At 39.3% G+C, this 11,864-nt stretch overlaps 1 protein-coding gene across 50 annotated transcripts in view; it reads left to right on the forward strand.

Annotated features, from left to right (window-relative positions):
* The window catches only part of GIGYF2 (GRB10 interacting GYF protein 2), a 137,317-nt gene that overhangs the window by 87,105 nt on the left and 38,348 nt on the right, over positions 1-11,864 (forward strand). For all 50 annotated transcript variants that reach the window (XR_014053869.1, XR_014053878.1, XR_014053872.1 and 47 more), the window contains 3 exons: positions 745-904; positions 8,336-8,502; positions 11,181-11,272. Coding sequence is in view for 36 of the 50 variants with exons in the window: in XM_081490971.1 (XP_081347097.1) it covers positions 745-904; positions 8,336-8,502; positions 11,181-11,272 (419 nt within the window). In the remaining 14 variants the exon portion in view is untranslated. The remainder of the gene's footprint in view (positions 1-744; positions 905-8,335; positions 8,503-11,180; positions 11,273-11,864) is intronic.

The raw sequence follows: 11,864 nt of genomic DNA on the forward strand, positions 1-11,864 counted from the left end.
TTTTTGCTCTTCTGAGGTTGCCCTGAGCTGTTTTCTTTTCTTTTTTTCTTTTTGGAAATTAATGGAATGCCAGAAATGGCGAATACAAGCAGCTGTGGATAGGCACTGTGTCTTCTATATTTTTCGCCTAAAGTGTAACAGGGAAAACAGAAATACTTCCATCATATTCGTGTCTCTAGAGTTCCCTAACGTTTTTATATACTGTTGCTTGTATGTAAGGTAAATGATAGCTTGCTTTCTGCAGAAGAAATTCTCTTTCCTTCAGGGTACAGTAGTTGGTGGCAGGAAGTGTTGCAGAAAGGAATAAAAACTTGTAAAAGATTTTATTTGTAATTGTGTTATAATTTAGCTTTTTGATCTATTGACACATGTTTTTACAGATTTAGTTTGTATAATTTAGGATTTTCTGTGTTAATGGCACTCTTAAATGTGTTGGTAAGATGCTTGGACTTTGATCTGTTCCAGTTTTAGTCTCATTTGAGTTTGCTTGATAATTTTGAAACCTTAAGCAAGACTTGATCCCTCTGAACCTGCCTTAGTTCACAAAGTTTCCTTCCCCCTTTGTGAAATGAGGTTAGTACCTATTTCATGGCATTATTGGATGAACTGAATTGTTGCCTGCTGTGTCCTTTGCACAGTGCCTCTCACAGATCAAGTAGTCCAAAAGAGACAGACAGTTATGTGTGCAAGTATTAATTTAGGATCATTTGTTTCCACAGTTCATTTTTTTATTTTTTCTCTTAGCAAGCTGAGAAAATGGTGGCTTATCTCCAAGACAGTGCACTAGATGATGAGAGACTGGCATCAAAACTGCAAGAACACAGAGCTAAGGGAGTCTCAATTCCATTGATGCATGAAGCAATGCAGAAGTGGTATTATAAAGATCCTCAGGGAGAAATTCAAGGTAAGTTGTTCCATTTTACTCTAAGTAGATAAGTATGCCATTACCTCCAGATTCCCTAAGATAGTGATTCAGTTGTTCAGTCACTCAGTTGTGTCTGACTCTTTGCGACCCTGTGGACTGCAGCCCGCCAGGCTTCCCTGTCCATCACCAACTCCCAGAGCTTGCTCAAACTCACGTCCATTGAGTTGCTGATGCCATCCAACCATCTCATCCTCTGTCATCCCCTTCTCTTCCTGCCTTCGGTCTTTCCCAGCATCAGTCCTTCCAGTGAATATTCAGGATTGATCTGAATCCTGAAAGAGTTTTTCTTTTATGGATTGTGCTTTGGTTTAATTAAGAACTCTTTGCTGAACACATCCCAAAGGTTTTATCGCTTCCCCCCTCCCAACTTATAGATTTATGTTTTATACTTAAGTTGGTATTCCATTTTGAGTTAATTTTTATATAAGTTATGTGACTTTACGTCAAGATTTTAATTTTTTTTTGCCTATGAATATCCAGTTGCACTGTATCTTTTGTTAAAAAGTTTGTCTTTTCCTCCCCTGAATTGTTTTTGTACTTTCTTCAAGATTTAGTTGAACATATTTATTTGTGTTGGTTTATTTCTGGGTTCTTTTTTCTTTTTCTCTTTTGGCCATGCTGCATGGATTATGGGATCTTAGTTTCCCAACTAGGGATTGAACCTCTGCCCCTGCAGTAGTAGCACAGAGCCCTAACCACTGGACCACCAGAAATTCCCTGGTTTCTTTATTCTTTATTTGACCTTTGTGTTTGTCCCTCCAGCCAATACTGTGTCTTGATTACCACAGCTATAAAGTGAGTCCTGAAATTGGGTATACTGGTTCCTCCTGGCTTCTTTTTTCTAGTTTGCTTTTCCATGTAAGTTTTTGATTAATCCTATTTATATATACCAGAAATCTTGTTGAGATTTGAATAGTGCATGTGTGTGTGCTAAGTTGCTTCAGTCGTGTCCAAGTCTTTTCAACCCTGTGGACTGTAACCCTCCAGGTTCCTCTGTCCATGGGATTCTCCAGGGGAGGATACTGGAGTAGGTTGCCATATAGGGATTACGTTAAACCTCTGTCATTTTGAAGAAAATTGACATCTTTACCATGTTGAGTCTTCCCATCCATGAATGTGGTATGTCTCTCAGTTTTTTTAGATCTTTAATTTCTTTCATCAGCACTGTGTAATTTTCAGTACGGATTCTGTACATATATTATTAATTTTTTACCTAGGTATATGATTTTTTGAGCAATTGTAAATCTTGCTGTACTTCAGTGTGTTTATTGCTACTATGTAGAATTGAATTTTAGATATTTGTGTATTCTGTGACCTTACTGAGCTCTTTTATTAGTGCTAGGAGTTGTTTTGTTAGATTCCATAGATTTTCTATGTAGACTGTTGTCATCTGCAAATAGGGATGGTTTTCTTTTTTTCATTTTATATCTGTAATCCTCTTTCCTTTTGTTGCTTTACTGTATATTCCATACTGTTAAGTAAGAGGGCTAAGAGCAGACATACTTGCTTTGTTTATCCTACTTTTCTACCTTAGGGGGAACTTTAATAATAATTAAGTGGTCATGTTAACTGTTGAGTTTTTTGGGTGCTGTTTATCTGGTTAAGGAAGTACCCTTTATTTTGAGATCTTTTTATCGTGATTGGATATTGGGTTTTGTCAAATGCTTTTTCAGCATCCCTGGATATGATATGTGATTTTTCTTTTACCCAGTTAAATATGGTAGATTACATTGACTGGTTTTTGAATATTGAATCAGATTTTCATCCTTGGAATAAACTATTTGGCCATGGTATGTAATTCATTTTATATATTGCTGAATCTTAGTGATAAATTGTTTGGGATTTTTGTATCTCTGTTCCTAAAGAATATTTTGTAGGTTTTTTTCTTATCGTCTGGTTTTGGTATCAGGATAATACTAGCTTCATAAAATGAACTGGCAATTATTTCCTCCCCTTCTGTCTTATGGAAAATATTGTTTAGAATTGGTGTTAATTCTTGGTGTGTGTGTGGTTTTTGCTTTAGTAGTTTGTACTTCTTAACTTCCTACTCTTGTTTGTTCCTTCCCCTCTTCCTTCTTCCCACTGTTCAGTTCAGTTCAGTCACATCCAACTCTTTGCAACCCCATGAATTGCAGCATACCAGGCCTCTCTGTCCATCACCAACTCCCGGAGTCTACCCAAACCCACGTCCATCGAGTCAGTGATGCCATCCAACCATCTCATCCTCTGTCGTCCCCTTCTCCTCCTGTCCCCAATCCTACCCAGCATTAGGGTCTTTTCCAATGAGTCAACTCTTCGCATGAGGTAGCCAAAGTATTGGAGTTTCAGCTTCAACATCAGTCCTTCCAGTGAACACCCAGGATTGATCTCCTTTAGGATGGACTGGTTGGATCTCCTTGCAGTCCAAGGGACTCTCAAGAGTCTTCTCCAACACCACAGTTCAAAAGCATCAATTCTGTGGCGCTCAGCTTTCTTCACTGTCCAACTCTCACATCCATACATGACCACTGGAAAAACCATAGCCTTGACTAGACAGACTTTTGTTGGCAAAGTAATGTCTCTGCTTTTAAATATGCTATCTAGGTTGGCCATAACCTTCCTTCCAAGGAGTAAGCGTCTTTTAATTTCATGGCTGCAGTCACCATCAGCAGTGATTTTGGAGCCCAGAAAAATAAAGTCAGCCACTGTTTCCCCATCTATTTCCCATAAAATGATGGGACCAGATGCCATGATCTTAGTTTTCTGAACGTTGAGCTTTAAACCAACTTTTTCACTCTCCTCTCTCCCTTTCATCAAGAGGCTCTTTAGTTCTTCTTCACTTTCTGCCATAAGGGTGGTGTCATCTGCATATCTGAGGTTATTGATATTTCTCCCGGCAATCTTGATTCCAGCTTGTGTTTCTTCCAGCCCAGCGTTTCTCATAATGTACTCTGCATATAAGTTAAATAAGCAGGGTGACAATATACAGCCTTGACATACTCCTTTTCCCACTAGTAACCACTAATTTGTTCGTTGTGTCTATGAGTCTGTTTCTTTTTGGCTGTTTTTACTAATTAGTTGTATTTTTTAGATTCTACATATAAGTGATATTATATAGTATTTGTTTGTCTTTGATCTTACCAGTCCATCTATGTTTTTGCAAATAGCAAAATTTCATTCTTTTTTTTTTTTATGAGTGAGTAACATGCCATTATGGACTTCCCAGGTGGTGCTGTTGGCAAAGAACCCACCTGCCAATGCAGGTAGATGCAAGAGACACAGGTTCAGTCCCTGGGTCAGGAAGATCCCCTGGAGGAGGGCATGGCAACCCACTTCAGTTTTCTTGCCTGGAGAATCCCATGGACAGAGGAGCCTGGCGAGCCACAGTCCATTGGGTCGCACAGAGTTGAGCATGACTAAAGCGACTTAGCACCTAGCACACGGCAGAGCATGCCTTTGTACATGTGTATACCACACCCTCCCTATACATTCATCTGTTGACAGACTCTTAGGTAGCTTCCGTATCTTGGCAGTTGTAAATAATGCTGCTGTAAATGTTGGGATGCATATATCTTTTTGAATTAGTGTTTTTGTTTTATTTCAGATATGTATACCCAGGGATGGAATTGCTGGGTCATATGGTAGTTCTGTTCTTAGTTTCTTTTGAGAAACATCCATATGTTTGCCACAGGGTGTTAATTGTTTAAATATTTGGTAAAATTTTCCATTTGGAATATAAAAATTACAAATTCAAAAATCTTGATAGTTACAGGACTGTTTATTAAGTTAGCTATTTGATGCCAGTGAATTGTGATAGTTTATGTTTTTTGATTAATTGGTCCATATCATCTGAATTTATGTGTGTAGAGTATTCTGTTCTTATTCCTGTATTATCTTTTTGATAAGGGTTCTGTTACCTGTTTAATAACTGCAGGTTCTGTGGTAATCTCCAGTCTCATTCTTGAAGTTGATAACTTGTTCATTTCTTTTTTAATCTCTTGTCAGTCTTGCTAAAGGCTTCTAGTCAGCCTCCTGCCTTGTCTCTACCTTACAGAGTCTTTTTTTGTTTGTTTTATATCTAATGTCCAGGGTTTTTAGTTGCATTTGGCAGGAGCAGGGGAAAGTACATCTACTCTACCTTTACAGATGTGGAAATTCCAGGGGTTGGTTGGTTTGTTTACTGCTGTAGATTCCTGCCTGGACCTATATGATTGGTGTTCGGTAAATATTTCCTGAGTTCGAAATTCAGTGCCTGGGTGCACTTTCAAAAACGGCAGTATGATCTTGGTTCATGTCCAAGGCAAACCGTTCAACATCACAGTAATCCGAATCTGTGCCCCAACCCCTGATGCAGAAGCTGAAGTTGACCGGTTCTACAAAGACCTACAAGAAAAGACCTCCTAGAACTAACAGCAAAAAAAAGATGTCCTTTTCATCACAGGGTATTGGAATGCAAAATCAGGAAGTCAAGAGATACCTGGAGTAATAGGAAAGTTTGGTCTTTGAGTACAGAATGAAGTGGGGCAAAGGCTAACAGTTATGTCAAAAGAACACACTGGTCATAGCAAACACCCTTTTCCAACAACACAAGAGACAACTCTGCACGTGGACATTGCTAGACGGCCAATACCAAAATCAGATTGATATGTTCTTTGCAGCCGAAGGTGGAGAAGCTTGTATACAGTCAGCGAAAAGAAGATCTGGAGCTGACTGGCTCAGATATTGCAAAATTCAGGCTTAAATTGAATAAAATAGGGAAAACCACTAGGCCATTCAGTTATGACTTAAATCCCTTATGATTTTGCAGTGCAAGTGATGAATAGATTCAAGGGATTAGACCTGGTAGACAGAATGCCAGAAGAACTATGAACGACAGAGGTTCATAACATTGTACAGGAGGCAGTGACCAAAACCATCCCAAAGAAAAAGAAATGCAGGAAGGTAAATGGTTGTCTGAGGAAGCTTTACAAGTAACTGAGGAAAGGAGAGAAACGACAAGCAAGGGAGAAATGACAAGATACACCCAGCGGAATGCAGGGCTCCAGAGGTAGCAGGGAGAGATAAGGAGGCCTTCTTCCGCGAGCGATGCAGAGATGCAGGGAAAAACAGGAGAGTGGGAGAGACTAGAGATCTCTTGGAGAAGATTGAAGACAACCAAGGCAACATTTCATGCAAGGATGGGCGTGATAATGGACAGAAACGTTAAGGACCTAACAGAGAAGAGATTAAGAAGAGGTGGCAAGGATATACAGAAGAACCATACCAAAAAGGTCCTAATAGCCAGGATAACCACGATGGTGTGGTCACTCACCTAGAGCTAGACATCCTGAAGTGTGAAGTCAAGTGGGCCTTAGGAAGCATCACTACAAACAAAGCTAGTGGAGGTGATAGATTTCCAGCTGAGCTATTTCAAATCCTAAAAGATGATATGGTTAATGTGCTGCATTCAATATGCCAGCAAATTTGGAAAACTCAGCAGTGGCCACAGGACTAGAAAATGTCAGTTTTCATTCCAATCCCAAAGAAAGACAATGCCAAAGAATGCTCAAATTACTGTACAGTTGCACTCATTTTGCATGCTAGTAAGGTTATACTCAAAATTCTTCAAGTTATGATTCAGCAGTACGTGAACTGAGAACTTCCAGATGTACAAGCTGGGCTTAGAAAAGGCAGAGGAACCAGAGATCAAATTGTCAACATTCATTGGATTATAGAGAAAGCAAGGAAATTCCAGAAAAACATCTACTTATGCTCACTGACTATGCTAAAACCTTTGTGTGGATCACAAAAAACTGGAAAATTCTTAGAAGAGATGGGAATATCAGACCACCTGACCTGTCTCCTAAGAAACCTGCATGCAAGCCAAGAAGCAACAGTTAGAACCTTATATGGAACAGCAGATTGGTTCAAAATTTGGAGAGGAGTGCAACAAGGCTGTATATTGTCACCCTGTTTGTTTAACTTCTTTGCAAAGTACATCCCCGCCAGGCTGGATGACTCGCAAGTTGTAATCAAGATTGTTGGGAGAAATAACCTCATATACGCAGATGATACCACTCTAATGGTAGAATGTAAAGAGGAACTGAAGAGCCTTTTGATGAAGGTGAAAGAGGAGAGTGAAAAAGCCGGCTTAAAACTCAACATTCAAAAAATGAAGATCATGGCATCGGTCCCATCACTTCATGGCAAATAGAAGGAGAAAAAGTGGGAAGCAGTGACAGATTGTCTTTTCTTGGGCTCCAAAATCACTGTGGATGGTAACTGCATCCACGAAATTATAAGTTGCTGCTCCTTGGAAGGAAAGTTAAGACAAACCGACACAGCATATTAAAAAACAGAGACATCAGTTTGCTGACAAAGGTCTATATAGTCAAAACTATGGTTTTTCCAGTAGTCATGTACAGATGTGTGAGTTGGACCATAAAGAAGGCTGAGCGCTGAAGAATGCTGTTTTTGAATTGTGGTGCTGGGGAAGACTCTTGAGATCCCTGGGATAGCAAAGAGATGAAGCCAGTCAGTCCTAAAGGAAATCAATCCTGAATTTTCATTGGAAGGACTGATGCTGAAGCTCCAATACTTTGGCCACCTGATGTGAAGAACCAACTCATTGGAAAAGACCCCGATGCTGGGAACAATTGAGGACAGGAGGAGAAGAGGGCAGCAGAGGATGAGACAGATAGCATCACTGACTCAGTGGACATGAATTTGATCAAACCCAGGGAGATACAGTGAAGGACAGGGAAGCCTGACGTGCTGCAGTCCATGGGCTTGCAAAGAGTGGACACGACTTGGCAACTGAACAACAGCAGCAAATATTTCCTGAATCGCTAGTTATTGATCAGAGTGTGTTCATTAATTTTATGTATAAAACATTTGGTTATTTCTTACTGTAAAAGATCCAGAAAATGTTAGTTTTTTTCCCCTTACCAAGGCCTGATTTAGTCTTACCTCAGATAAGTAATAAAAAATTGGTCATCTTTCTTAATTTAATTAATTATTGTTTATAGTTTGCCTAACTTCCAGCAAGCTGACGGGAAATGAAAATTGGAGAAGAGCATATTCAGCCATGCATGTTTATATTCTCTATGCCTGTGTGATACCATGTCTAACAAATACTCTTCAGTGTGTATGCTTTTCTGAGAAATGAGCTTTAGAGACTGAGTGAGTTGGAGACAATTATGCTCTTTAAAATAGTTAAAACACTGCTAAGAAATTAGGATGTGTATACATAAGGCTTATTTCTAAATTGTTTCTGTAGTATTTTATTAGTTTAAAGTCTGTTCACCACTTTTCGCGATAAATTAAGATGAGGAGCCACCTGAAACAAGTTATTACCTCTATCTGGGTGAGGATCAGACCCAGGAAATATTTTTTTTCTTTTTAGCTTGAAAGGATTTTTACTGCCCTTCTGTTTAATTATTATTATTGTAGGTCCCTTCAATAATCAGGAGATGGCAGAATGGTTTCAGGCGGGCTATTTCACTATGTCTTTGTTGGTGAAGAGAGCATGTGATGAAAGCTTCCAGCCTCTTGGTGATATCATGAAAATGTGGGGAAGGGTTCCTTTCTCTCCCGGACCAGCTCCCCCTCCGCATATGGTAAGTAACTTATGCCTCACTCAGAACACAATAGACCCAGAAGCGCTTGCTCTAGATGTTACATCTCGTGAAGAAGAAACTGTAGTTCCTTGAAAGTAATTGATCAGATGACAGTGGAAAGTCTTAACTCAGACTGCATATGTAGCTATAATGATCTTTTAAAACTCAGATGTCTATGCCTGTCTTCCTCTCCCTTTCTTTCTCTCTCAACAGACACACACCTGTCCTCCTCCTCCTCTCTCTACACACACACAGATATATGTACGTGTGTGTATATATATATTATACACACATACACACACACACCCACACTCATTCTAAAGAAATAGAATCCTCCAGTAGCTGTATAGCATTTGCTAAAGGAAGAATATTTTGTTTTGGCCTCCCTACCAGTTCATGCATGTTTTGGCTCCTTACCTTTCCAAGTTCATTTCAGAGCTTTTACCTTTATCTATTGTGCTTCAACACAATTGACTTAGAGTTTCTCATTGCCTCTAGTTAGAATCCCCATTCTCCTCTCCATTTATTTGCCTTTTTAAAAAATATGTGCCTCTTTGCAACCCCATGGACTGTAGCCCGCGAGGCTCCTCTGTCCATGGGATTCTCCATGGACAGAGTGGGTTGAATACTGGAGTGGTTGCCGTTTCTTTCTCCAGGGGATCTTCCCAACCCAGGGATCCAACCCCAGTCTCCTGCATTTTAGGCAGATTCTTTGCTGTCTAAGCCACCAGGGAAGCCCTTTTAAAATATGTTATTGATATTTAACTAAAAATTGGATCATAACGTAACCTTTTTAGTATGCTGACACTGAAGACATTTGAAGGGGAAGTTCTTTTTTGCAGCTGCTCCTGGGCCTCTTCCTGTTGAGTTTCTTTGGATGCCCTCACTTTTCCGTTTTCCAGGTTGGAGTGTCTGATTGCTGGCCATAGTCTTAAGTGACCACAGTCAGAAATCTTTAGTCTGAACACTGGATTTCTACAGTAAGATCCATGAATTTACTCACCAATTATGTATTGAGGATCTGTGCCAGGGCTGTGTTAGGTTCTTACGAGATAAAGATGAGTAAGTCATTTGCAACATCTGTAGCCAAGAGAGTTCATAAGTGAGAACAGTGGCTATCACATTTTTTTGACTGTAGCAGATGGTAAAAAGATTTTCATATCGTTACTTCATACATTCATTAACTTGTGGATGTATCAGAAGCAAGTTTCACAAAACCTTTGGTGCCATGTACATATATTCTTTCTGTTTCTTCTTTTTTCACCCAGTATGTGAATGTTCATCTTGACCCAATAATTAATTGCACTGTCCACTGATGGGTTGAAACCTCCTATAGTTTGGAGAGCGATGAAGAGTCCTAGGGAATTACCCTGACATTTCTGTTGTAAATCCAGAAAAATTGTTATATTATTGTATATAAATTGTATTTTTACCATCTACTCAGAAATTGGGATGCATTTTTATCTTGCATGTTTGAGAGCTGAGAGCCGGCCACTTGGAACTTGGCGTGCTAGCTCTAATCCATTTCCTGACTTCCAGTTATAGGGGATGAGCCTCAGTGAGACCCACTTAAGGGGAAAAACCGTGGGAAGCTCTGCTTCCTGTCAGGTATTGCCTTTGCCCTTAAGTTGATTGTAGATTAACCTACTGTAGCTTTTATCCATGAATAGTTAAATGAGAAAGAAAATGTCGTTGAATTTCAAGTGAACCTCACTCAAAGGAGTCATACATCAAATGTGTTTTTCTGAACTGTAATCAATGTGCGATAAAAGATATAAACTGTTCATTAATGTTTGTCTAATTTTAGTCTATGTCACCCTTACACTTTTATTTCTACTATCCTATATTTCCCCTTTCATTTTTCCCCCACTTTTATTAGTCTTCCAAAATTTAAATTCCAGCCATGTTATTTGATATATAAGCTAAAAAAGTTTTTACTACCCCTTATTTTTAAACTCGTGATGTATTAAAAGCAATAGAAGCACCTCTAATTTTTGGATAGAGAGTTAAACAGTTGTGAAAGTTCTTTTTATTCCATTTAATTTTAAATGTCTCATCCTCTTTAAGAAGACATACATTGGCTCCCTCTATTTGTTATGTGCTACTATGAAATTCTTATCATAGCATTTAATTTTACTCCATTCTGTTTTGTCCTACTTTTCTAATTTTTACATAATCTCCAAATTTATAAATCACTCTTAAGATTGGGAAAACGATTTTTTTTTTTTTCCTAATTATTTGTTTGTCTGTGCCCAGTCTTAGTTGTGGCACTCAGGATCTTCAGTTGTGACACGTGGGATCTAGTTCCCTGACCAGGGATCAAATCCTGGTCCCCTGCCTTGGGAGTGCGGAGTCTTAGCCACTGGACCACCAGGGAAGTCCCTGGTTGTTATTTTTTATTTGTAGTATGAACTCTGGATTACAGAACAATGTCAGCTTCAAGGGCAAGAGAGAACAGCTAAAATAGGAACCCTTTCCCACCTCAGGGAATCTCTTACAGTGCCAACACCACCTTCTTCCACTAGATGGCACTGCTTCGTTCCTAAAGGTGCCTGACTTTTTTCTTTTTTATTAATAGTTAAGTGGGGCAAAAAGAAGTCTAGGAGTACTACTAAATGGCTTTTAGGCTCTTTCAGTTTATTTACTGATATTTCTTTCCTCCACCCCTTCACTCCCAGGGAGAGCTGGACCAGGAGCGACTGACCAGGCAGCAGGAACTCACAGCCTTGTACCAGATGCAGCACCTGCAGTATCAGCAGTTCCTAATACAGTAAGAGCAGTAATGTGGTAGGGTGCACTGCAGCGCCAAAAGGGCCTTCAGATGTAATCTGCTCCCAAATTTCACCTTTTCCAGAAGAAAACTTAGTTTATAGGATACTTCAATCATCCAGCTGGTGACATAGTGCCACTATACATCCTAAGTTTGGTCTTAGCTTGTTTGTTAAATATTGGAAGTTTGCAGAAGGTGACAGTGACACATAACTATAATTTTGCAAGATATTTAGCTGATAAAGCAAGAATCAGTGATTTTAAGAATTAATTGCCTTCTGGATGGCTCAGCTTTTTTGCCACAGAGAAAAACCAGATGAGAAGGCAGGAAAGAAGTAAAAGTTTCTGCTATTAGTAGTGGCATTGAGTCACTTAGATTGTGAGTCCTTTTCATGGAAGAAGTAAGATTTGCTATCATCTGGTGCAGAGGTTGGCAGACTGACTGGCTACCTGTTTTCCTAAGCAGAGTTTTATTGAAACTGAGTCATACCCATTTGTTTGTGTATTATCTATGACTGCTTTTGCACTACAGAGGTAGAATTGAGTAGTTGTGAATGGCCTGAAAAACCAAAAATATTTACTGTCTGGCCCGT

The sequence above is a fragment of the Giraffa tippelskirchi genome, chromosome 5, assembly GCF_054371585.1.
Source record: "Giraffa tippelskirchi isolate mGirTip1 chromosome 5, T2T-mGirTip1v1.2.pri, whole genome shotgun sequence".
Classification (NCBI taxonomy): Eukaryota; Metazoa; Chordata; class Mammalia; order Artiodactyla; family Giraffidae; genus Giraffa; species Giraffa tippelskirchi.